Source organism: Carassius auratus, chromosome 10 (assembly GCF_003368295.1).
Source record: "Carassius auratus strain Wakin chromosome 10, ASM336829v1, whole genome shotgun sequence".
In the NCBI taxonomy this organism is placed as follows: domain Eukaryota; kingdom Metazoa; phylum Chordata; class Actinopteri; order Cypriniformes; family Cyprinidae; genus Carassius; species Carassius auratus.
In genome coordinates, this window is record NC_039252.1 from 6,856,696 (window position 1) to 6,882,871 (window position 26,176).

Genomic DNA, 26,176 nt, shown 5'->3' on the forward strand with positions numbered 1-26,176 from the left:
TTGTGTTCTGTTTTCAAAATCCTTGAGTGATAGAAAGTGATTGCACTTTCCTTTTTTCTATCCTTCTTCTTCTTATATTTTCTTTCCTCTCTCCATTTTTTCCCTGGCTTCATACTGTTTAGTTTTTGTCATTTAACCCATAATAAAATAAAGTAAACTTATTTTATTTAATTAATTAATTATATTTTGACCAGATTTCCCATTTATAATTGCAGTTTTTCTTACAAATTCCCCAACTTTATGATTTTGTTGACTGAAGTAAGGCTGTAAATAGAGCTCGTTAACTTTAAAACTGAAAGTTTGAGATTAAAAATAAAAATCATAATAATAATAATATTGTTTTTTTTATCTGATTGTACCCTCATTTTTATTTTATATTATTACCCCGGCACTTTTTATTTATTTATTTTTGTAGTTGTTTACATTTTTCTTTTCTTTTTTTTTCTGTTTTATTTTTGTAAACATAGTTGTATGTTTATGTATGTTTATTTAATATTTCATCAGGTGGACATATGGACAAGAAATGAAAAACAAAGTAAAATACTGATAAAATTAATATTTCTGTTATTAAACCTCCTGTTGGGCAAATTTATTAATTTCTGAGACTTTGTCATATGACACTTTGATGCACATCAAACCAATTAAAATACATTAATTTTTGAAAGAAAAGTGTTTTTATTTTAACTTACATCACAATGCATTATTTTGACAAATCTCCATTGTGAATGAAGACCACTGACTGAACATAATTTGTTATTTCAATATTATTTGTATACTATTATATTATTATATAGTATATCATTTTTATTTATTCATATTTCAAAATAGATTTTCTATTTAGTATTTTTTTTCTATTTTAATTTAGTTTTTTTTTTCGGATTTAGTTTTAGTAGTACTTCATTTGTTATTTTGTATACAGGTTTCGTCAAATCATTATATATTTTTCTTTTATTTTAGCCTAATTTCAGTTAAGAAAACTAATAGTTGTATTTTTGGTTAATAACAACACTGAACTTGAGCTGTCCATGTGAGCCCACTTTGCACATTCACCACAACAAACTATCATTTCTATTGACTTATGTAAAGCTATTTGATGCAATACTACATAATTTATGAAAGTGTAGTGCTTATAAATTTTGTAACAATGTTATCTTTTTTGTTTGTAATATTTCACATACGGACGTTGGCACAACACCGGAACCGAATAATAAGAGCATTTGTTTCCCTCGCAGACTCGGATGTTTGTCACTGACGCACGCTCGTCATGTTGTAACGTGATTTTTTCCTGCTGTAAGAGGGTCGCGTTTGTAGTGCAAACCCGAGAAGAATTCATTAATCTGATACAGTCATCTTCTAGCGTCTGTTTGCATAAAGGCTGAACATGCTCAGGACGGTGGTGTGTCGGGCAGGGAGCGGACTTTTAAAGGTAACAAACGTGTGCGATGTTGCTCTGAGGACTTAGCACTGCTTGACACTTCAGTTGAATGCTTACACTTTTCACTTTCGGTCAAACGTTTACGTTAAAGATCATTTAAATAATTATTTATTTATTTATTAAATAAATTAAAATTACAATAATGTGCATGTGATGGTTGTATCATCAACTCCATCCCACAGTCCTGTGTGCCTGAACTTCAACTTTAACCTTTATTAAAAGCCTTAACGTTACATAAATGGTGACTGTTTGTATAAACCTTGACTTTTTTGCCATTGCAGAGACAGTGGAATGTATCTTCATTGACAGGAAATAAAAAATTGGAAAGAAACCAGTACAACAAGTTGTACTAATATTTTAAGGGCGTTAAGGTCAAATCTGAAATCAAATTTGATCTAACATTTTTTTGTGAATGATTCATGCATTAGGTTGCCTTACTTCTAAACTGAATTTAAATGTTTGCTGATGTCACCATGGTCATTTTCAAACCAAATCATATAAAACATTTTTACGTATATAGTTATGAGGGCTACAGCTATTGATTATTTTAGTAATGGAGTATTCTACTGATTATTCCATTGATTAATAGAGTAATTTGGATAAGAAGTATTTTTTCTTTATTAAAGAGGAATACTAGATATGCAAGACAACATAAGACCGGTCTCTTAAAATTAACAACTAATTTGTTTCCTTTTTAAGAAAAATGATTTGGTGGCATGTTGATCAGTTCTGGTTTGGGATGAGTGACATCACGTGTCTCATCCAATGAGAGCATTTGGGGGGACCTAAGACTGCAGCAGCATTCACATGGACGATCCTGATCAAATTATTTAGGCAAAACATAAATTTTCACAAACCACTGTTATTTTGAACCGCTAATAAAATGCGACATGCTCCTAATTACGACTTCATAAGTGGGACATTTTGGGCGATTTAGAAATCCCGGCCGGTGTTGCGCTGAATTTTGCACCCCTGCAATGGGTACAGCGATTATTATTTGTATTATACTTCTCATATATGTGTGTGTATGGAGCTATGTTATTTGCTTCTCTTCATTACTACATCGCATCCTGTCTCTTCTGTGTACAGCATTCACAGCGAACCGTGCCTGTGTTGTGGGGGAGCCGAGCTCAGCAGCGATGGGCTTCCAGCCTCCCGATGAACACCGTGGTTCTGTTCGTACCCCAGCAGGAAGCCTGGGTGGTGGAGAGAATGGGCCGTTTCCACCGAATCCTGGAACCTGTGAGTTAGCCATACAAATATCTTCAATGTATTTAAATCACTTTTCAGCCATTTAAAATATCACATTTTTTTGTTTCCTGCAGGGTCTGAACTTCTTAATTCCCATCCTGGACAGAGTTAAATATGTTCAAAGCCTAAAAGAGATCGTGATAGATGTGCCAGAGCAGTCAGCAGTTACCCTCGGTAAGTCTTTTTCCACTCCTCTACTTCCATGGATCGTTTTAGATGAAACCAATATGTCTTTTTGCTTTCAGACAATGTGACATTGCAGATTGATGGAGTTTTATATCTCAGGATACTCGACCCGTTTAAGGTAAGTACTTTTTTTCTGCTTTCTGCCAGTATTTCTTGAGGCTTGTCCTCTCACAGTGTGCTTCTGTTCTCCTCTGAAGGCCAGTTATGGAGTGGAGGACCCAGAATATGCCGTCACACAGCTGGCACAGACCACCATGAGATCAGAGCTGGGAAAACTGACCCTGGACAAAGTGTTTAGGGTGTGAATGCCAGGCAATCTCTCAGTGACTGACACAAGATCTTATTCACCATTAATTTGTGTGCTTAAGGGTCATTTTTCTTGTTTGACAGGAAAGAGAGTCCCTGAATGCCAATATGGTCCACTCAATAAACCAGGCATCAGACGAATGGGGGATTCGATGTCTTCGATACGAGATCAAAGACATTCACGTTCCTCCACGGGTGAAAGAGTCAATGCAAATGCAGGTATGACCATTTGCTCTTCAACTTCATCTCACAGACTACAGCGATCTCCTCTCAGTTATGTGACTGATGAAACGTGAATCACGGTCAGGTGGAGGCCGAGCGGAAGAAGAGAGCCACTGTTCTGGAGTCAGAGGGGACGAGAGAGGCGGCCATCAATGTGGCCGAGGGGCGCAAACAGGCTCAGATTCTGGCATCTGAGGGACAGAAGACCGAACAGATTAACAAAGCTGCTGGTGGGGTCTTTTACTTAACATCTGGCTGGGGGTTTCAGAAAAATAGTTTTTCAAAATGATTTCTGTAATAACCTGCCTCACCTCTGAACTGCATGTCCTTTTTGGCAGAATCTCATTAACTAAAAATACCAAAACATTTTCATAAATAAAAAAAATTAATTTAAATGTAATAACCATTCTGTACCATGAGACATAATGGTCTCAATTATTGTACAAATTGTAATGGTTATTATTTTTGTATGTTTTAATTAGGGGTGTAACGGTTCACAAAATTCACGGTTCGGTTCGATACGATACACTGATGTCACGGTTCGGTTCGGTTCGGTTCGATACGTTTTAGATACAGCAAAATGTAAAAACATCTCAACTTTTCAGAATGCCGCAAGCGCACCGCGGGTCATGTGACAAGAACTAACCAATCAGCTTCATCCTTTCCCGTAACAACGTTGAGAGCTCAGCCAAGATGAAGGAACAGCTGATCATAGTTGTATATGGATTGCAATTTTGAAATAAATTTAGTAGCAGAGCTACTGCAAGCGATTTTTAGAGCTGCAAATCCATTTATCCTTCGCTGAAATTTCCGCGTCTCATGGAGAGAGCACGTCATTGTTGCTTAGCAAAGACAGACGCCTCATGAGCGCTTCTGCCCGAGCGCTTTGGAAAGGAGGAGAAAGACGCGCTTAGCGTTTTCCATGCGTTTTTAGGCACGATATGTGAACGGCCCCTAAGGCGCTCGCTCACTCAGCACGCGCTGAAGGCTCGTTGCAAAATGTCGAATGCCTTTAACAGACCAGAAATATAAGATCCTAAAATAACCAACAGGTCTGGTGTTTGGGTTGGATTCCCTGTAAGCTATAGTTTCTAAATGCTGCAGGGATAGTTTGCTGCGTGCATGTTTCTCCTTTTTTTTCGTCTTTTCTCAGATAGTACTGACGCATATATCCCAGATATTCCCGCTGGTGTTTTTTTTTTTTTTATTCCCGCTGGTGTACCCTGTCATGTTGCAGATGCGACATACCGTTGTTTTTTTATCCACCACTCTCTTGCCATCACCATTATAGCTTAAAGGGAATCCAAAGTGCACCCAAACACCAGACCTGTTGGTTATTGGAGGATCTTCTCATTTCTAGTCTGTTAAACGCATTGGATATTTTGCAACGAGCCTTCAGCGCGTACTGAGTGAGCGAGCGCCTGCTGAGTAGCCTAACATAAACATATAAGATGGTGTTTTTTTCTTCTTCGGGAGTGTCAGGGGCGTTGCCTGTTACATTGTTTGGGTTATTGGGCTACCTTGTTGAACGCATATCATTATATTTCTCTCTCTCTCTCTCTCTTTTTTTTTTTTTTCAAATATAATTAATTACTCCAACGAACCGTTCGGTATACATAATGCGTACCGCGTACCGAACCGAAAGCGTCGTACCGAACGGTTCAATACGAATACGCGTATCGTTACACCCCTAGTTTTAATATTATTAAGGATAACAAAATCATTATTATTAGGGCCCGAGCCAATGGGCGCAGGGTCATTTTGTTCCCCTAAGTGTTATTAGCACTCAAACGCGAAGGGGGAAAGAGCCCTATTGATTTCCTCAGGATTATTATTATACTTATTATTTTTTAAAACCTTCCAGGGGAAACTTTAGAAAATTGGCACACACGTTGAAATCTAAGGCCATTAGGAGGGGATATTAATAGCTGATGCCACCGGGGTGGTGTTTGCGCTGACAGCTCGGGCCCGCCATCGCTGCTTGCAGCTATATAGATTTAGTTATGCTGCATTTATTCTCAAATAAATATTTACTTATTTATGTTCATTGTTGAAATATTCACTATGCTCACCCGTATTAATGATCTTGTTTCACCCGAACAGGTGAAGCGAATGCTGTTTTGGCTAAAGCTGAAGCAAAGGCCAAAGCTATCCGGCTGCTGTCCGAGGCACTCACTCGACAGGTAGATCCGATTCCCCTCATGAATAACCTTCATAAGAACCATATCACACTTATACATCCTCACACTGTATATTAGCATGTGTGCAAAATGATACAGTATCAAACCAAAGATGAACGTAGTGAGTTCTGGCTGTTTTATATTATCTTGGCATCTTCTTGATCTTTCATAACTGTATCTGTACAGAATGGAAACGCTGCAGCATCTTTAACTGTGGCCGAACAGTACGTCTCCGCTTTCTCCAACCTGGCCAAGGAATCCAACACGATCTTACTGCCCTCCAACACAGGAGACATCAGCAGCATGGTCACTCAGGTATGGCTTCATTCATATATATTGCACATAATATTTCCTAATAACTACACTCATGTCCCTAGTTGACATGTATACCTCACTGTTCTCCTGTCTTCAGGCCATGGCGATTTATGGGAGTTTATCGAAGACAAAGAGCACAGCAGACAGTGTGACTGCTGAGACTAATAATGAGCTGATTCTGGAAGGGGAAACTGTTTCTGAAACCGAAACTGAGCGTAAATAAAGATTTGAGTCTCATTCTGGGATAAAGGACAGAAACTGCTGATACCGCAAAGATTCTGGTTGTAGAGGACTGATGCGAGAAAACTAAAATGATATGATGATAAAATGATAAAGCATAATGGTGTAACTACACAAAGATTTTATTGTGTGTGTGTGTGTTTGTTTTATTAAAATAAATCTGGATTATCTAGTTTTTCCTGATAATCACTGACCCAGTGCTTGTATGAAAGATCATTCTATTCATTTTTTTAATAATGAAAATATTATACTTTATTGTAAAATAATACTGATAATATTCATGCAGTCCAAATGAATCGCAAATGAATTAACTGGTGAACTGCAGAATATTAGTAAATGCGGTATGGCTGTAAATTATTTATTTTATTATAATTTTTTCTTTTCAAAAACATGTATTTTTAAAGAGTTGAGCAATGTATGGAAGCAGGCTCACACAGAAGTCACTTTTGTCACAATCAAAGATTAGATATTTTATAACACAAGTGTGGAGTTATTTTCTGTGTTTAGAAGTACACTACAGCAAACGTCCAAAAAAAAGTGCCATTTACAATTCAGGGGTATCCCCTTATGATTTAAAGTAGAAAATCATGTATAGTCAGCCAGTGATGACTGATTATTTATGATGACTAAGACTATTTATACTGTAGACAGACTTATCTTAACTTATTTTAAACCTGAATGTTACTTTAATTTCATCTAGTCTGGATGAAATCTAAAGTTGTGTGTTATATTAATAATAAATCGAGCTGAGAAAAACCTTTCTAGCAAGAATTGAGACACGTAGACTCAGGCCATAAACAGTTTAAGAGGGGTGTTCAAGGCATAATTATGGGACCCTTATTTTGGAATAATATATGTGTACAGCAAATATACATGTTGTAGCATGCAAAGATTAAAAAATAAAACGCATGTAACACTTTTGATGGTAATATGAATAATAAGACAGCCAGGTAAGTAACAGCTCAAAGAGGAGCCACACTAAGTGTAGTGGTCCCTTATTGAAGGGTGACATGAACAGGTGGGTATGCAAGATTTATACACAAAGACATTTAAATTACATATTAAAAGACATTTTATTGAAAATTGTAAACAGGTTGTGATCTTCAATAAACAAAATAACTAAAAAGTTATTAAACAGCATCCATTTGTTCTTATAAAAGCACTCTTCATTCATTTCTTAACACTGTTCCTTAAGAAATTTAAATGTGAAAAGAATGAAATCTTTTGCTTTCCAGGAAGGAAACATTAACAAGCAAGTCATTGATCAGAAAGGCTCATGTGCATGAAAAGTTAAGAGTGTTGGAAACATGTCAAATCCCAACCCGTGTGTCAGTAGTATTAATACTTGAAGTTCACCAGGACTGTGAGTGCCACTGGGAAAGAGATTTTTACAGATTTTTTTACTTTTAATTTACATTTTTCAGAAGAATTTTACAAAATACATATTCATAATATATATTCAATACTTGACTTCGGTCAGCTGAAGTAAAATGAAGTCACACATCCTTTCTTTCAAATTCTTAAACGTCATTTAAACTTTTGCATTGTTGAAAAACCACCAAGAATAATTAACATTATACTTAATGCACATTTTGCAGGAAGAATAAAATGATAAGAATTCTGAAGTGTCTCAGCACATGCATGAAAGATATAGGCCACTGAGGCTGTATTCAAGGACTGAGCAGGTGAAGCAGACTGATTTAACCACAGTTAAACACGTACATCTCAAACCTGTGGAAACCTGGCACATGATAGTGTTAAACACACACACAGTAGTAATCAATATCATTACTTTGTTCCATTTCATTGAGAAGAGTGACAGCGTCTTATCACAAGCAGTAAAGTGGACTGTATATCCAAGTCACTACTACTGTGATGTTTTACAGTGCATCTAGGCAAGGAAATCTCATGAAACTTTAGTTTAGAACAACTCCAGGTCTTAACTGTAATTATCATGAATGGTTGTATTTGTTGTTCAGTCTTTAATTTATGCTATTTTTAATTTAAGTCATTTTATTCCAGTATCTGTTTTAAGTGACATGGTAAAAAATGTAATGAAAATCATCATTTAGAATAACAGGCACTCAAGATTCCTAGCACAAAATTCAGATGGTAATGAAAATCTGTGATGTACAGCACACACACAGCACAAAGATGAATATAGACAGACCGCGTACAAAAATGATCTCAAATAGTAGTTTTCTCCATGGCTCGGTCGTTTGTGAAACTTGTTTTACCCGTAAGTATGAAATGAACATTTACAAATTTAGCTTTCGAAATCTAAAACAAAACTATTACAAATATTTATTAAATATGGTATGTTTATCTGATACAATATATAATAATTTGATGAAGTGTTATCTTCTACACTATTATAATATTTATTCATTTTGGAAATTTTAATTTAAATTTTAATGCTTGTTTTAGTATATTATTATAGATTTTTTTTATTATTATTTATTTTCCTATTCTATTTATATTTATTTAGCTTTTATTTATATTTATTTAAATCTTAGTACTTCAAAATCAACATTTGTCATGTTTGTGTTTTATATTTCTATAAGTTTAGCTTTATTTCAATTCATTAATTTTAAGTGATTCTACTATAAATACCAGTCCAAGATTTGTAGGGGACAAAGTAATAGTTTATCGTCAGTCAAAACCCTTTTATGGTTATTAATTATTTTCATAAAAACAGCACTAGTGAAACCCATTTCTCATTTCAGTAATGATTATTGTGGATGTGTTAATTTGTAATTACTTATGTAATAACCTAAAAAGTTCATTTGAAAAATATACAGCACAGGTCTGTCTCTCTTCTCCATTCTAGATTTGATTGCTTATGAACCCGAAGCATTTCTGCAGCGCTGCTCCGTCAGAGTTCACCTCGGAGTCTGGTGTGCAGGTCCTCTTGGTCGATTTTGTCCGTCTGCTCGTACCAGCGGTGGTGGGCGAGCAGGGCCAGATTACGGGCGGAAATGGCACTCATCTCCATGGCGCTGGCCGCCCACTCCACGGCGTTGAGGTAGTAGAGGCGATCGTGGAGGATGAAGGGAGGCGTCCTGCGGTGCGGTGGGCTGTAGGAGGGGTACGCGAGCCAGCGCCTCTCTGACACCGAGTCCCAGGAAAGGAAGATTTCCTGCAGATTCTTCTGAGAAAGTGGCTGAGGTGAGAAGATCTTCCATACTTTTTGTTGACTGGCAGCGCTGCGGGAGTAACCCTTGGGAATCTTCACTGGGTTCAGAGAGCTCAGGCTGTGGATCTCACAGGCTTTGTTGTCTAATGTGAGGACGGCAGAAACAAAGAAGTCTTCCGGCTTCACTGTGGTGCCCAGATAGGACACATTGAGCAGACCGTGCACTAGCGTGGCCACCGTTTGGTGGAAGCGACCAGGAAAGTGGGTTGGGATGGGAGGAGAAAAGCCTGAGAAGTTGATGTCAGACATGCCCTGGTGGAGAGGTGTGGCAACTACAACTATGTCGTACGTGGAATGGGCGGCACCAGATTCGCCAACATAGTTCACTTCGTAGAAATTTGAAGCGGAACCTGAAGGTGTGATTAAAAAAAAAAAAAATGTGATAAAATATGACAAGGCTATTTGGGTTTGGCAAGAAATCAACTTATTGACCCCAAACTTGTGAGCTTTTGTTGGCAGTAGGGATATGCCATTATCAAATTTTCCTGTTGCGATTAATTGCTAATACTTTTAATCACGATATACAGTATTATCAAGGTACTGATATTTAGTTTCAAAAAGTTGTCATAATAAAGTATGACAGGTTAAATGACTGAAAATTTTAATACAATAAAGCAAAACAGAAAAATAAAGTTAAAAGTTTTACACAGATTTAAGTGCAAAAGAACTATAAAGACCAATAGGTATCAGTTTACAATAAGACCCCATTAGTTGACCATTAACTTTCACAATGAGCAATAGCTACATTTGCTACAGAAGTTATTAATCTTTGTTTAAAAATATAAGTCTTAGTTCATGTTAGTTCATTAAATAATAGTTGCAACTAGGGATGCACGATAATATCGGCACAACATCGGTATCGGCCGATAAAAGCTTAAAATGACCATTATCGGTATCGGCCGATATGAATATTTCTGCCGATGAGCCAAACCGATATTCTCCAAGTGAAATAATTGACCTGTTTTTCAGATGTGAATGTCTGTCTACATTTGTAAAATAATAAATTTATGGTAGAATCAGTACAGAAGAGATACATGGATTTCTCTTCAGTAAAATTAAAGTTTAAATATATCAGTATATATTTGTAAATATATCAGTATATATTTGTATATATATCGATATCGGTATCGGCATCGGCCAAAATTATTTAGAAAATATCGGCATATCGAATATCGGCCAAAATCCAATATCGTGCATCCCTAGTTGCAACTTTAGATTTTAACATCGTGTTATTAAATATTGCTATACCTAAGATTAATGAATGTTCAGAAGAATTTCTATTGGCCCTAATGAAGCCCTGATGTAAAGTGTGAATGAACAATATTGGATCAAAACACTTTCAAACAATATCTAGGGGCATGTTGTAGTCCAGATTAAAATGAAAAAAAAAAGTTTGAAAAATAATAGGAAAGGAATAGTATTATTAAAATGCATCCCAAATTCTGAGTAATTTGTATTATCTAATTATTCATGGTATTTAGAAGTGCCCATGATGACAATATCATGCATATTAATTACCGTGATATATTGCATTACCGAATACTGGCACATGTCTAGTTGGCAGTGTACATAATATATAAAAAGTTGACTGTACCAGTTTTGGATGGTCTCGTCTTCATGGAGATGGCTGTCACACGAGCTGGAATAAGTTCAGCTTTGCTGTGGTACAGAAGCCCGGAACAAACCATCTTATTCCCTCCATCCACTGCCCACAATCCTGAGTCGGCTCCTGCTAGTGCAATAGCACCTACAAATACAATGTGCCACATTCACACACTTCTGTATCTTAATAAATCAGTCCTCCCCAACGGATTTTGTGAGAGGGCCATTTTACACTGGTAGTGATGCAAAACATCCTATTTGACACATCAAATTTGTGATCTAAAAACTAACTATAAAAATGCCTGATATATTATTGCAGCTAATGCTCTCTGTGGCATCTGAGGCAATGGCAAATAATAGTGAGAAAAGGAGGGAAAAGATCTTAACTAGTTTAAAACATGTTGCAAAAATGTATCTTTGCATTGATGCTGGTTTAATTCTGAAAAACTTGATGTAGGGAAAAAATGGTAATAACTAAAACGTAAATTGGTTTAAGTAAAATATAATTACATATTTTCCTCAAATAGTTGTGAATGTACATATGGTAATTATAAAAAAAAATGTTTTTACATTTTTCAAGGTAAAAATTATTTTTGGGGAATATAAATTATTCATTTATAAATATTATGTTTCCTAGGGGTCGCACCATATGACATCTGACAACCTTAACTTATCTTGCCTCGTCATAAAAAGCTTAAATTATCTGATATACATATAATATATACACATATATTATGTAATCAAAAACTTTTATTTTGGATACAAAAATAAATTTCTGACAGCTCTAAAATATACTAATAACAGTTTCATTGCTTATTCGCCTGAGAAATAATAATAATAATAAAAATTATGCAAAGCAATTTTTTCCCTATTGGGATGAACTTTAAATCAGAATTTAAAATCATGCTAATCATAGAAAAAGTCATTGTATGTTTTTAAATAAATTAATCAATTCAGACCCCAAAATATTTCATGTCACCAACCCTAGTGTCATTAATGAAGAATTTTCATTATATATATAATACAAGCATACCCACAAATCCATTGATTCGGACACTTTGGCCGTAGTTGACTCTTGTGACGGGTGTTACGACATCATTGAGAAAGACCTGAGAGAAGCCCTCAGCCAGCATGGTCTCCTCCAGCGTCTGATTGACCAGAGAGAGGAAGCCGTCTCCACCCATAGCATGAAGCAGCTTCTCCACGCTGGAGAACGAGTAGCCAAACTGCTGGTACTGATATATCCTACAGGGAGGACAGACATGGACAATAAACAGACTCTGATGTTACCTGCTTATGTTCAGTCTATTCACTACTAGAAAACAATAATGGCAACACAACAGACAAACCTCATAAACTTGTCCAGTATGCCCTCCACCCACATATGCATTCGAATGAAGTTGAATCCGTATCTCCACAGCATGCGTATGACGTTCACTATGAACCAGTCGCTCTCTTCAAACGTCAGCTCCTTGCCGTCAAATATCGCCAGCTTAGAAGAAACATCGGCACGAGGAGACAGACCTGAAAGTATCCAGTTCTGCATTTTAGAGAAGAACATCATGAGGGAAGCTTGAGAGGGAAGTAGATACTGACCGAGTCTGTCCACAAAGTGCTTCATGTGCAGGTTGAGGGGGTGAATAATAGATCCTCCCGTCTCATACTCATATCCTCCAATGTTTTCAGTGGCCAGACGCCCTCCCACAGTCCCAGCCTCAAACACTTCGATCTTCACTGCCGGTCCAAACTCTTGTCTCAAGAAAAACGCTGCCGCCGTGCCTCCGATACCACCGCCAATTATTGCTGAAGGAGAAACGCACATTTATCAGATCCCACCACATTTGTCCTCCAGTATGAGCTCTGTATTTACACGATATCATCCTAAACAAGTCATAAAAGCATGAAATATTAAATACGATACTCAAATCAAACATGTAACCCTTTTTCTTACATTTTGTGTAGAGTTTGAATAAAATACAAAAAAAATTTAATCAAATTTTCTTAATATTATTTCATATGTCAGGCTTCACAGGGATTGAAGTCTAACAATTCTTACGTAACAAATTAAATTTACCATACCGATTTTCTTTGGTGGCTCTCTGAGTTCAGGAGCAGAGGCAAACCCCCTGCGTCCCACCAGACAGAGCCCAAAGAAGAGGAGCGCCTTCACCGACAGGTGTCTCAGAGCCATTCTGGGGATTCAGGCTTTCTCACTATTAACATCTGAAAAACAAATGGCAGGAAAATAGTAAAAAAAAGAAAAAAAAAAAAAAAAAAGAAAGGTCAGATCTCTTGCTCTACAAGACAAATCACGCATGTTGCTACCAGATCAATATTTCATTATCTGGTCTATAAGACCTTACAGCTGAGAAAACCATAAAGATGCATGCATAGCTGTGAAATATGTCTCATTACGGCAAAATATTTTCCCTAAAAACAACATTCAGCGATTATTTAACTTTGTGAAGTGACTACGTCTGCCTTTTCATGTTTCTTTTGCTTTTCGTTATTTTGTTGTTATTAACATGTTACTGTCTGTATTTGTTTATGAATATTAATAATAAAAAAAACGGGTTTTTGACTCGGTCACGATTCTGCTGTACATAACATACACGACAACGCTACTCGTTTTTTTTTTTTTTTACTATTTATAACCAGAAATTTAGAGTATTTACATTAAATTAACCACGATTCATTTTGTGATTCCTGTTCATTTCCTTAAAACCTATTCAGTTTTAGAATAATGTATTAGAGTAAGGTAATTTATTATATCAATAATAATTTATTGATTTAAAATATTTTAATTAATCCAGGGTCCCTTTAAAAGCTCACTTGAAGACACCTGGCTGAGAAACTCTGAAGTAAAAACATTATTGAACGCAAGAATGAATCGACAGTCTGATCATGTGAAATGTAATAAAAACTTAAATGTTTAATAAATGACACTGATAATACAGCAGCCAGAGAGGACAGAGTCTAATCGATGCGAAGAAACAAATGAGTTGAGAAGTTTCCTGTTAAACAGACATTTTCATGCATGTCTCGTTCAGATTCACGCAGCTGCAAAAACTTCATCTTGTACGATTTAATGGCGCTTGACAGTCCAACTTCTGGTGTATTACCATCAACAAAGCTCTAAAAAGATGTACCTCACCTGTTTAAAGTTCGAGATGAGAAGTTAAAATAAAGTTTAAAGGTAATAAAGTGCATAAAACAGGTGCGTATGGCAGTAATGCGACTCTATGGACACCAAGTCCAACTGTTGTAAAACTCCAACGAAGAAGAAGAAACAGCTGCGTGAACTTCAGCAGCCGACGAAAGGAAGCGGAAATCGGACGCACTGCACTCCACGGCGGAAGTGACGTGTGAGGTGTAGTAGGCTTTTACTGTCTATGGTAGTAGGAGGAGGTGAACCTACTGCAGGATTTTGGTTTCATTTCAAGTTTTAAAATTTGAACGTTTTCGTGATGATTTCCAGGCTTTGTTAGTCAAATGTGTTGTTGTTTTTTGAGTCGCTGGACGAAAGCAGTAGCTTTATAACCAGCAGTTACTGCCGATAAAAGTAGCTGATGTGAGGTCAGGAATGGCAGAAGCGCAGCAGGCGCGCGTGCAGAAGGCAGTGGAGGAGATGCTGCAGAGTCTGGAGAAAGATCACATCCGGGAGATGCAGGTAAGATTCATGTTCATGTTCCTCCTAAAAACTGAATACAAGAGTAACGGATCTAGACACCATCCAGGATAACTGTGATCAACACTGTTGCTCTTTGTCAACATTAATGCAATATTTAGACAAGAATTGGTGGGAGTTTTAAAATGTTTTGGCAGAGTTTAAATAATTGTATGTATAGAATGTTACACTATAGAACATTGCTGTCAATATTCGACATGTCAGCTCAGCTTCTGCTAATGTGTAGTAATCAGTTTTTCTTTTCTCTGTAGATTTACTATATTGTCTTAAGCCAGCTGTACAGTTTTTGACCACTTATTAGTCAAAGGTTGATTAAGTAATGGCTTCTGATGCTCTTTCGCTCTTCAGGGCCGCATGTTCCGCTGCAGTGCAGAGTGTTGTGAGAGTCCAGGACACTCCATGAAGCAGGTGCACCAGTGTGTAGACCGCTGCCATGCTCCGCTGGCTGAAGCTCAAGGACTGGTCTCCAGTGAACTCCAGCAGTTTCAGGTCGCTCGACTTCTGTCAGCCATCAATCACTTTTAGTCTTATAACTAGAATAATATTATATAACCATTTATTCATCTACAGGATCGTCTCACGAGGTGTACAGTGTACTGTAATGACAAGGCGAAGGATCTGTTTGACTCCGGGGCGAAGGAGCCTGCTGTGCGGGCGCTGATGGACAGCTGTGTGAGCAGCTGTGTGGATGAACACCTGAACCTGCTGCCCAGCATGACTCGCAGACTGAAGGACAGCCTGAACTCAAAACCTCAGTGAAGCTCTGACTGTGGCCGAGGCTGTAGGAAATTATTCCTGTGGACTCATGAGTTCACTGGATGGAAGAATGTGATCTTTGCTGTCACCTGATTGTTACTTGGTGAATGGCATGTGATGATTTCTGTCCATATTGTTTGTGGTTTTTGTACAGACAGTAAATAATGTGATCAAAGCAACTTGCTGCCTGTTGAATGACCCCACTGGACTTTTCCTTCCTTCTTTAAAAGTGTTACCTTCATCTCAGGTGCATGAAACTCCTCGACTTTTCATAAATAATCTATCTAAACATGCACAATAAAACTGGGCTTGATTTGGTTGTTCTAAAGGTGTGTAAAAAAAATAATTTTTACTGTTTAAGGTGTTTGGGGTCAAAATTACCCCACATAAAAAAAAATGGGGAAAAGAAAAATAATTACTTTTTTTCATTTTGTTTGTCAAAATAAAAGTAAATCCATTATAAATTTGAAAATTTCAACATCTAAAACAAGATCTGGTCTATCAGACCCCAAACACCAAACTCGTTATCCTTTTTGAACACTGATTAAGGGCTAATATATACCTAAAATCGATTTGGATAGAGGTGTATCTCAAAAAATGTGAATATCGTGCAAATTTTTTTTGTTGTTGTTTGTTTTGTTTTGTACTTATTTCAAAAAGTGAAACTTTCATATATTCTAGATACATGTAGCGTAAAACATTTCCTGTCTAAAAAAAGGGGGGGGGGGTTGCAAAACAGAAATGTTCGAGTTCTTTAAAGTATGTTCATATAACCTTACATTGAGCTCAGGAGCATTCATATTGCTTGTAGATGTTAAAACCCAAGTTAAAACCATTTATGGAGGTGTGGCCAGACTCAATCCTCTCTTCAGAGAAGACACTTGAAAACACACTTGAAATGTGCAAAAAAAAAAAAAAAAAAGCACCTGAAGACTCACCTGACTGTGAGAAACAAGATTCTCTGGTCTGATGAACCTCAATTCCAAGCATCATGTTTGAAGGAAACCAGGCTGCGCTCATCGCCTGCAGAGTAGCATCCCTAAAGTCAAATGTTCTTGGTAGCAGCCTGATGCTGTTGGACTGTTTTTCAGCAGCAGAGACTCATCAGTGGATTCTTCAGCGTTATATAACTATAATATAACTATAATTTAATGTATTTGTGTATAAAGAAAAACAGGTTTTATTACAGATTTTTTTTTTCACACTGCAGAGCAAGTGAACGCAATTTCTTCTGTCGATGCTGTTTTAATGAACATATTTATTTAATATGACGCTTTGGTCCAACAATATTTACATTTAACCAAAAGCACATTGTGTATAAATATTGAAAATTGTACTGCTTCATTGGACACCTGTGGAAGTCACTTAAGATGCCCTGTTGATAAACCAACACATGCCTGTAAACCCTTCACTGCTTCTACATCAGCATGCATTGATCAATAATGACAACATGTATCATATTAGCACCAATTTCAAACTAATACAGCAGTACAAAACCGGTGTTCAGTATTTTTTTTGTAAAAAAAAAAAAAAAAAACAGATAGGAATGACTGACAAATTAACCAGCCTGACAAGTTTACATATACAACTTCCACAAAAAGAGTCAAATGAAGTTCATGATCAAGAGCACTTACTCTTAGCTCTGAAGCTTATATATAGCAAATTATTTAAAAGGCACCTGACTATTTACAAATTAAGCATACAAATAAAATGATTGCAATAATATACATGAAGCTAACAAACTGTAAATCATAAGGTGATGGCTGGACTGCTGGCTGATGGAGGTTTTATGGTGTGTGGCGTCACGACACACTGCGGGCGCTGTTCTCCGGCTCTGGGGAGTCACCTCTCCTCTCACTGGACGGGGAAGTGTAGAGGAAGTTACAGCACACATACAGAGGAAAAGACAAGAGCCGGCTGTCCAGATTCATCACCACGTATTCCTGCGACCCAAACACAATGAAGTAGTTCGGACAAGTCAATCTTTGAAGTAACTGGAAATAAAATGATTTAATATTTAACACTAAGACAGAATACCTGGTCCTTTTCGAGGGTAACAAGCTGGTAGCCAGTTGACCGGCTGCAAACCAGTTTTCCACTGTTATCAAATGAAGCAAGGCGCAATCTGAAAAAAGAAGAAATCTTGTTTAAAATACAAAAGAAAAAAGTTACTTACAAATATATACGTAATATACACTGAACTAAATTATAACCGCAACACTTTTGTTTTTGCCCCCATTTTTCATGAGCTGAACTCAAATATTGTTCACGAATCTGTCTAAATCTATTTTAGTGAGCACTTCTCCTTTGCTGAGATAATCCATTCACCTCACAGGTGTGGCATATCAAGATGCTGATTAGACAGCATGATTATTGCTCTGGTGTGTCTTAGGCTGGCCACAATAAAAGGCCACTCTAAAATGTGCAGTTTTATCACAAAGCACAATGCCACAGATGTCATGCTCGTCGTCCTTATCGGGGTCTCGGCATGACTGCAGTTTGTTGTCATAACCGACTTGAGGGGGCAAAAGCTCACATTCGATGGTGACTGGGACTTTGGAGAGGTGATCTCTTCATGGGTGAATCCCAGTTTTCACTGTACAGGGCAGATGGCAGACAGCGTGTATGGCGTTGTGTGGGTGAGCGGTTTGCTGATGTTAATGTTGTGGATCGAGTGGCTCATGGTGGAGGTGAGGTTATGGTATGGGCAGGCGTATGTTATAGACAACGAACACAGGTGCATTTTATTGATGACTTTTTGAATGCACAGAGATACCGTGATGAGATCCTGAGGCTCATTGTTGTGCCATTCTTCCACGACCATCACCTCATGTTGCAGCATGATAATGCACGGCCCCATGTTGCAAGGATCTGTTCACAATTCCTGGAAGCTGAAAACATCCTAGTTCTTGCATGGCCAGCGTACATGTCACCCATTGATCATGTTTGGGATGCTCTGGATCGGTTTATACAACAGTGTTTTCCAGTTCCTGCCAATTTCCATTAACTTCACACAGCCATTGAAGAGGAGTGGACCAACATCCACAGGCCACAATCAACAACCTGATCAACCTGATCAAGAAAGAGATGTGTTGCACTGCCTGAGGCAACTAGTGGTCACACCAGATACCGACTGGTTTTCAGACCCCCTCGGATCTCCCAATACATTAAAACTGCACATTTTACAGTGGGCTTTTATTGTGGCCACCCTAAGGCACACCTGTACATTAATCATGCTGTCTAATCAGCATCTTAATATGCCACACCTGTGAGGTGGATGGAGAAGTGCTCACTAACACAGATTTAGACAGATTTTGAGTACCGTATTTTCCAGACTATAAGTCTTTTTTTCAGAGTTTGGTTGGTCCTGCGACTTATAGTCAGGTGCGACTTATTTATCCAAATTAATTTGACATGAACCAAGAGAAATGAACCAAGAGAAAACATTACCATCTACAGCCACGAGAGGCCTACACTGAAAACATAGAGCGCCCTCTCGCAGCTGTAGATGGTAAAGTTTTCTCTTGATGCTTGGTTCTAAATAAATGCGACTTATAGTCCAGTGCGACTTATTTATGTTTTTTTCCTCGTCATGACGTATTTTTGGAGTGATGCGACTTATACTTAGGTGCGACTTATAGTCCGAAAAATACGGTACATATAAAAGTCAGAGTTCAGCTCATGAAAGATGGGGGCAAAAACAAAAGTGTTGTGTTTATAATTTTGTTCAGTGTATTTATAAATATTATTTAATACACATTTTAAGTACACATTCAAAAATATTGTTTTTCTTTCTTGCATTGGTCAATTTTGAGATTTTAGGCTATTTTTGATTCAGGCTAGCAGAGAAAACATACAAAATACACATTTGTTTATTTTATTACATTTTATCTATTTGCAGCTGAAGGTTTTAATTACAATACATATCTTTAAAGACCATTTACTATTTTCTTTTCTCCTCCACTAAGCCAGAAATATCTACTTCAGTAACAATTACACACAATAAACTGTACAGTTTTATTCCTGTCTATATTCATATATTATCTGTCTGAATATATATTATATATATATATATATATTTTTTTTTTTTTTTTTTTTTCCCTAAAAAATATGTTAACAAATCATCTTTTATTGGCTGCGGGCAGGAGTTTCTTATTTATGAAGTGATTAAAATATATCAGTCACAGCTGTAAAAGTCCTTCATCTCTAATATGTTAAAGAGTTGCAGTTTAGTGCATTAACGTACTGAGATTAACTGGGGAAGTATGGTGTTATATGTTAATTAAAATTGTAATTATAAAGTAACAAAAATAAATTAATTAATAAATTAATGAATTAATTTGTATTCATTATTAAAATCATAAAAATATTATTTTACAAATTAATAACAATCCTTGTGCTTGTATCACCAAGAAACATGTATGCCAAATATGTACAAAAAACATTATTATTTAGATTATATTATAATTATATTATTCATACCTCCACAATATAATATAATGTAATATAATATAATATAATATAATCGGAGGTGTAATGTCTCACCGGTACGCTAGGTGGCGTCGTGGCTGTAAGCTGACAGCGCCTCCACATGGCTGACTGAGGGTGTTTCTCTTAAAGATGATGAAACGATTTGTATAGGTCACCAGCAGGTCAAAGCCATAATTGAACCCCGTCCATCGCCAACAGTACTGTAGAGACAACAACAATATATACATTTTATTCTGAACTAGCAAAAGACAACAACTTTCAAGAGGTAGTTCACCCTTCACCCTAAAAATTCTGTCATTAATTACTCAACTTCATGTTGTTCCAAACCTGAGACCTTCGTTCATCAGAACACATATTTAATGTATTTTAATGCAGATACATTGTTTAAATTCAGATCAAAGTAACGTAAACAGCGTGTCCCTGTGCATACGTTGTTTACGCATGTGATGCTCTTCAGAATAGCATTATAGGGTGCCACGGAGGAGACAAATTGTGAAAGTTGTTAATTTTGTTTACGTTGCACAAAAAGAATTATCGTAGCTTCGTAAAAATTATGGTTGAACCACTGATGTCACGTGGATTATTTTAACGTTTCTGAGCTTTGATGGTGTTAGGATGCTTGCTCTCTATGGGAGGGTCAGAGAGCTCTTGGATTTCATCAGAAATATCTTAATTTGTGTTCTGAAGGTGAACAAAGGTCTGGAATGACATGAGGAGGAGTAATTAATCCATCTATCCCTTTAATAGCAAGAATCCAACTCACATCTCCATCTTTGGTCAGTTTTCGGCCGCAGCGCATGCTGTTCAGCTCAAACTCCTCTTTATTGGCCTCTTGTGGTCTGTAACGATTATTCACTTATTTGCAATTCAAACCCCATGTTTAATGTTTAGCAGTGAAGGTGTCTGGGCCGTCTCTCACCCGTTATCATTATCGTGTTCTGTCCTCAGCATAGCAAACCACTGCTGTTTGTACACGGCACCCAGCCACTCTGATAAACACACAAGAGGAAGTCGAGTTAATATCCCCCTCAGACAACAATGGACTGAATCATACTGCACACACAACCAGCTAAATCTGACTGGAGTCTGAGTGCACCAGGAAAGTCTCACCGGGGGGGAGGATGTTGTCCCGTTCCAGCAAGCGGGCCGAGGCCAGGTCATTGATGATGTACTGCAGGCGGATGTGTCTGAAAACAGGGACGAAGGGCATCCCGTCATCTGTGTTCAGAAACGGCTCCTCTTCTCCAGCCTCTGTGGGTGAGTGTGGCAGTTAAGGGAAGGTTATATAAATGCACTTATTTATTTCTATGAGTGCAACGTACCACTTCTTCTTTTACACAGCCAGGCGTCTGCATCGAGCAGAAGTTGTTTGATCGGCCCGTCCCAGGATGGATTAAGCTGTAAGAACATCCACTGGAAAAAAAAAAAGTCAAGAGAGATTCAGTGCACCACTAAAAACACCACATTTAACCCTGTAAAACCAGGACATTTGAAATAATAAGACATTGTACTATAAAAAAGTAAAAGAAATATGTTTTGCATAATATGCAAAACAAACGTGTATCTATCATTGGAATTACAATATTTGAAAGATTGTTAAATTTTTTGTTCAGAAAGGAAACTTTACATTTTACTATGTAGTATATAAAAATGCCAAAAAATGAGGTTTTAAATAAAAATATTATAACAATTTTGAAATATTAATCTAAAATATATATGCTAATATATAAATCATTATTATGGGAAATAAATAAATAGCAAAAACACTGTTACAATCAAAACCAATAAAATATTGTAATATGCAATACATATACATATAATATAGCATTTAAATGTTAAGATACATACATTTAGAATAGGAACCATACCATTTAATCAATTCAAATCTAGGGGTGCTCCGATCACGATCGGGCGATCGTTATGCGCATCTCATCAGTAAAGCCGGTTTTCTAATCAGCTGTTAATTCCATCAGGTGCGTGATTTCACATAGAGCAGCTGTTACTACACAGAGCCGTTGTTAACTGAGAAGATGCGCCAATAAACGCTGAAAATGAAGTGGATTTACGCATCTTCTCTATTAACACCGGCTCTGTGTAAAACGTGCCGCAAAATCAAGGATTTTTGCCCACAACAATCACAAAAAAAATCTGCGCTTTTCTGGAGGGACTGTAAAATGCTTCCAACGGATCACAGATTATCCAATAAGTGACAATAAACATGAAGCAAATCGTATACAAAATTTTTTAGATTGTGTGTGTAATATATTAAAATGAAATGATGATATATGTTGTCATCTACCTTCTTCAGTGCCGTGTACACATCCATTTCCACTTGCATTACGAACAGATCAGAGGACTGAATGAGCTGTTCCATAATATCCGCCCTACACACATAATAAACCAGAGCAAACATAAGCACTAAAACCTTGAGATGAGGTCAGACACAGACTGACAGGGTAAGACTGTACCCGAGCTCCTTCATTAGGTCCACGTTCTGATGCGTCATCAGGTTATTGAGGAGCCACTCTAAACACCTGCAATGCACAGACAGCATGCAACATGGTTATTATCCTGCAGAAGTGTCAGAGAATAACCAGACAAGACTACTGACTTCTTCATGACCGAGTCCAGGCCGTACATGGTGGCGGAGTTATAATAGCTGCACACGGTCTTCACATTCACGTTCTCCTTCATGGTCTCTCCACACTGCTGGATCAGCCCATCCTGGGAAAGACACAGAGCAGACTATTAGAGGATGCTGATAGAATGGTGATTACAGAGGTATAGTAATATCACTCATTAGAAAACAACTAGAGTTTTATACTTTCAACACAAAAACACAAGTTTAGCGGGTAGCTAACAGGGTGTTGTTATACGGTTTTGGTAGGTGACTGATTTTGATTGGCTGTGTATTTGTTGTTTTTCATTACTCAACTAAAGATTTCTATTTGCCCTTGCATTTGAACTGATCAAACACAAAAACTTTTAATTTAAGATGTATAGAATGTGTTAATATTTAAATATGTAATTTTACCGTTCTAAAGTTAAGCGTATCTAAAAAAAAAATATATATATATATATATATATATATATATATATATATATATATATATATATATATATATATATATAAATAATTTAATATATACAGCTACAAATGTAACGATAAACGTTATTATTTATTATTATTATCATTGTTGAAAATGTCATATTTTTGTGGAAACAGTGATTTTGCTCTTCAGGATTATTTGATGAAGACTAAGTTCAAAAAATAAAAAAGTATTTATTTGTAGCATTATAAATGCTTTTACTGCCATAAATAAATAAATATTTAATCTCCTGACCTAACTCTTTTGGATAGTAGTACTTTACCTGAAATTAAACAGTTTTCATAATCAACAAGCAAAGAATTCAGATCTGTAATGTTTAAACCAACTATGATACCACTATGACTGTCAAAAGTAATTCTTAAAGTTGCATTATAGAGTAATTGTATGTCTTTAAGGAATCAGATACAAACTCACCAACTGAAGCATACAAGCAGCAGCGAGAATATTAACAACTCGACTTGGTTTGATCAACACGTCATCCCTGTAGAGTGACCCAAAAACCACCTGCAGGGCTGCGGATGGAGAAGAAAGCATGGTCAAGAGATGAACGTTTGGTGTCAACAAAATAAAAACAACACTTTAACAACACATCACGGAGATGCTAGAAACGTATTCTTCAAATCCTCACCCTCCGTGTCAATATTCTGGTCTGGGATCTCAAGCTCAATAACCATCATGTTAGACTCCTTCCAGGATCCACTGAACATGCTGGAGAAATAGCCAGACTGCAAAAGGAGAGGAGAAAACATTTCAATCGAAGCAGAATGAGCGCCTGTAATCAGGAGAACTGGACCAACCTGACAGAGGTAAATTTTATGCAGGTTCCACTGCTTCCCCAGGGCGCGGATCTGGATGTCACTGTTCTCCCCATCCAAAAATAGTTTCTGGTAGATGTACTTAGAGGTGCTTTTCAATTTTTTCCTGTCCACAGATATATGAAATGCATATATGAAAAGACCCCCAAAACGTTAGACACATTTACTAAATACAACACTATTAATGTGACAGTGCAGGTAAAAAAAATAAAATGTATCATTTAATAAAATTTGATATTTAACATTTGAAATGTACAGGTGCATCTCAGTAAATTAGAATGTCGTAGAAAAGTTAATTTATTTCAGTAATTCAACTCAAATTGTGAAACTCGTGTATTAAATGAATTAAGTGCACACAGATTGAAGTAGTTTAAGTCTTTGGGTCTTTTAATCGTGATGATTTTGGCTCACTTTTAACAAATGTCCATTGTCCTCTGCAAAGGGAAGATCTAATAAGTAAAAATATATATACATTTAAAAACAATTGGCTGAAGTATCGCAACAACATTGTATTGTGAGATCAGTGTTGCATATCATTGGCTGAATTGTGACAAGAGTATTGGGAGACATGTAGTGTTTTACTGTATTTTTGATCAATTATATGCAGCCTTGGTGAGCAAAAGAGTCTTCTATCAAAAATATTAAGAAAATCTGACCAACCGCAAACTCTTGAATGGTAGAGAAAGTAAAGGACATGATGTGGGGCCAAGTGTGGTGTCCCAAACTCAGAATTTGTGCTTTGCATTTAACCCATCCAAGTGCACACACAAACACGCACACACACACCCGGAGTAGTTGGCAGCTGGTACAGAGTCTCAAACCATTGTCCTTCAGGTTACAAGTGTGACTCTCTAACCCTTAGGCCATAGACTGCCCTCATGTGATGCATGTCCTCACCTGCGTGGCGTGTCCAGCTGACTGTCCTCTTCCTCGGGCTCACTGTCACACTCACAGTGTGAGCTGCGCTTCCTCTTCCTGCACTCACAGCCGTGTCTGTTCCCAGCGCACTGCCTCTCCACAGCCTCCTCTGGGCCCCGGGGGGACGACTGGAAGCGGCTCCCGAGCGAACCCATAATTATTCAGCCTACAAAAACACACACTACCCATTTAGTCATGTGACAAACACTGACGTGGCATGACAGCTGTACAACCAGTGCGTTTCTACTGGGTGCCACCTGCAGAGAGTCTGAAAATAGTACAACCTAAACACTGTAAGGAGTGAAGGCAGGTGACAGCTGGCGACAGCGATCGATTTCCAGTGCGTAATGTGCTTGATCTCAAGTGAATCTGGCTAAATTAGGGTTAGTGAACACTCCACTGGTTCCAGTTAAGAAGCATCAGTCTGATGGTTGAGCACAGAAACAGTGATGTTATGTTGTGAAGTGACTGTGGCTTAACCTCGATTTGTCTGTATCACAGTGTTATCTTAACATCATGAACTTGTTGTTTTTGCATACGCTGTCGTTTGTTTGTTATTAAACACTAGTAGACATTCTCGCTTCTTGTAAACACTCACCAGACGCTTCTCTCTCTCTCACACACACAATACTGGACGCACACTAGGATCTGCTCATCAGCCGCTGTGCAAAAGCATCATTAGGTGTATAATGAACGCACTTAGTTTCTGTTAATAGCTGAACATCGAAATCGGCTGTAAAATGTATAATAAATGAATCCGCGGTTTGAAACGAGAGCAGACTGGTAAATAACAAACAGAAGGGATCAGTCTCTCCTCCACGTCACGGCTGTCTGTGATGTTCGCGGGTGCTGCTGCCACCTAGAGCCGCGGAGAGGAAGCACTTTTATTTACGGTCATTTCATTCATTCATTCATTTATACGTTTTCTTACCAAAAGTTTTAATGTTGCTTGATATCCACCAGTTCTGAGTAGTTTATTATTATGAAATTAAACTAGTTATTAAACCAATTTAACCATTAGAAAAACGTTATTTGTAGATTCGTATTAATTTAACAATAAATAAAAAGAAGGAAAAAAAGAAACCTTGAATCCCCTAAGGTTTTGCAATAAATACATAAATAATCAATCAGTCGTTAGGGAACATTCTGTATACGTTTTTTTAGGTAATTTAAAATAAAACACCCTGGAACAAATGTTATATGTTATATATATCAAAATATAAGATTAACTTTATTGATGTAATTTTGAGTTTTGATGTCTTAGAGAAAGAGAAGGCTGCATGAGACAGCTTTAATGAACTGGAACTGTAAATTATTTTGTGTTGATAGGGGGCAGACATTATACATTTTTTTTTACTTCTTTCTGCTCCTTTTCATTCATGTTAAATGCTGTTGTTGTATTTACATTTACATTTATTCATTTAGCAGACACTTTTATCCAAAGCGACTTACAAATGACCTTTAT

General features: G+C 37.1%; 4 protein-coding genes across 5 annotated transcripts; 2 read left to right on the top strand and 2 right to left on the bottom strand.

Annotated features, from left to right (window-relative positions):
• Positions 1-1,234: 1,234 nt before the first annotated feature.
• On the top strand, positions 1,235-6,310 carry stoml2 (stomatin (EPB72)-like 2). Its single transcript, XM_026274599.1, has 10 exons — positions 1,235-1,426; positions 2,525-2,677; positions 2,761-2,860; positions 2,932-2,990; positions 3,070-3,171; positions 3,263-3,397; positions 3,486-3,630; positions 5,504-5,583; positions 5,767-5,895; positions 5,993-6,310. Exons 1-10 carry the CDS (start codon positions 1,382-1,384, stop codon positions 6,116-6,118), a joined length of 1,074 nt encoding a protein of 357 aa, XP_026130384.1. The 5' UTR covers positions 1,235-1,381; the 3' UTR covers positions 6,119-6,310.
• Positions 6,311-8,603: 2,293 nt separating this feature from the next.
• Positions 8,604-14,227, bottom strand: LOC113110395 (prenylcysteine oxidase-like). Its single transcript, XM_026274584.1, has 7 exons — positions 14,088-14,227; positions 13,013-13,156; positions 12,530-12,736; positions 12,283-12,457; positions 11,967-12,178; positions 10,926-11,078; positions 8,604-9,681 (listed from the first exon to the last, which is right to left on the bottom strand). The coding sequence occupies exons 2-7, from the start codon at positions 13,122-13,124 to the stop codon at positions 9,011-9,013; spliced, it is 1,530 nt and encodes a 509-aa protein (XP_026130369.1). The 5' UTR covers positions 13,125-13,156; positions 14,088-14,227; the 3' UTR covers positions 8,604-9,010.
• Positions 14,228-14,311: 84 nt separating this feature from the next.
• On the top strand, positions 14,312-15,705 carry LOC113110428 (protein FAM136A). Its single transcript, XM_026274624.1, has 3 exons — positions 14,312-14,603; positions 14,970-15,110; positions 15,192-15,705. The coding sequence occupies exons 1-3, from the start codon at positions 14,517-14,519 to the stop codon at positions 15,378-15,380; spliced, it is 417 nt and encodes a 138-aa protein (XP_026130409.1). The 5' UTR covers positions 14,312-14,516; the 3' UTR covers positions 15,381-15,705.
• An 838-nt stretch (positions 15,706-16,543) lies between these two features.
• On the bottom strand, positions 16,544-25,552 carry LOC113110396 (germ cell-less protein-like 1). 2 transcript variants are annotated; one of them, XM_026274585.1, is made up of 15 exons: positions 25,310-25,552; positions 24,691-24,877; positions 23,776-23,899; positions 23,607-23,703; positions 23,393-23,490; positions 22,480-22,592; positions 22,337-22,402; positions 22,168-22,252; positions 21,191-21,281; positions 20,979-21,119; positions 20,788-20,857; positions 20,632-20,707; positions 19,923-20,068; positions 17,415-17,502; positions 16,544-17,320 (listed from the first exon to the last, which is right to left on the bottom strand). In XM_026274585.1, the coding sequence occupies exons 2-15, from the start codon at positions 24,864-24,866 to the stop codon at positions 17,180-17,182; spliced, it is 1,512 nt and encodes a 503-aa protein (XP_026130370.1). In that variant the 5' UTR covers positions 24,867-24,877; positions 25,310-25,552; the 3' UTR covers positions 16,544-17,179. The 2 variants fall into 2 exon arrangements, with proteins under 2 accessions (XP_026130370.1, XP_026130371.1); XM_026274586.1 differs by lacking the exon at positions 25,310-25,552 and adding an exon at positions 24,996-25,303 and having other exon boundaries at positions 17,180-17,320.
• Between the last annotated feature and the right edge of the window lie 624 nt (positions 25,553-26,176).

Bases quoted from the DNA above. Each gene is read 5' to 3' on its own strand.
- LOC113110428 (XM_026274624.1), top strand. From the start codon at position 14,517: ATGGCAGAAGCGCAGCAGGCGCGCGTGCAGAAGGCAGTGGAGGAGATG. The intron at 14,604-14,969 runs GTAAGATTCATG...TTCGCTCTTCAG, and splicing joins ATCACATCCGGGAGATGCAG to GGCCGCATGTTCCGCTGCAG. The intron at 15,111-15,191 runs GTCGCTCGACTT...ATTCATCTACAG, and splicing joins GTGAACTCCAGCAGTTTCAG to GATCGTCTCACGAGGTGTAC.
- LOC113110395 (XM_026274584.1), bottom strand. From the start codon at position 13,124: ATGGCTCTGAGACACCTGTCGGTGAAGGCGCTCCTCTTCTTTGGGCTC. The intron at 12,737-13,012 runs GTATGGTAAATT...TTTCTCCTTCAG, and splicing joins AGAGCCACCAAAGAAAATCG to CAATAATTGGCGGTGGTATC. The intron at 12,458-12,529 runs GTCAGTATCTAC...GGATACTTTCAG, and splicing joins GCACTTTGTGGACAGACTCG to GTCTGTCTCCTCGTGCCGAT.
- LOC113110396 (XM_026274585.1), bottom strand. From the start codon at position 24,866: ATGGGTTCGCTCGGGAGCCGCTTCCAGTCGTCCCCCCGGGGCCCAGAG. The intron at 23,704-23,775 runs GTTGGTCCAGTT...CTCCTTTTGCAG, and splicing joins ATAAAATTTACCTCTGTCAG to TCTGGCTATTTCTCCAGCAT. The intron at 21,282-22,167 runs GTAGATGACAAC...TTTTTTTTCCAG, and splicing joins TGTACACGGCACTGAAGAAG to TGGATGTTCTTACAGCTTAA.
- stoml2 (XM_026274599.1), top strand. From the start codon at position 1,382: ATGCTCAGGACGGTGGTGTGTCGGGCAGGGAGCGGACTTTTAAAG. The intron at 2,678-2,760 runs GTGAGTTAGCCA...TGTTTCCTGCAG, and splicing joins TCCACCGAATCCTGGAACCT to GGTCTGAACTTCTTAATTCC. The intron at 5,896-5,992 runs GTATGGCTTCAT...TCCTGTCTTCAG, and splicing joins TCAGCAGCATGGTCACTCAG to GCCATGGCGATTTATGGGAG.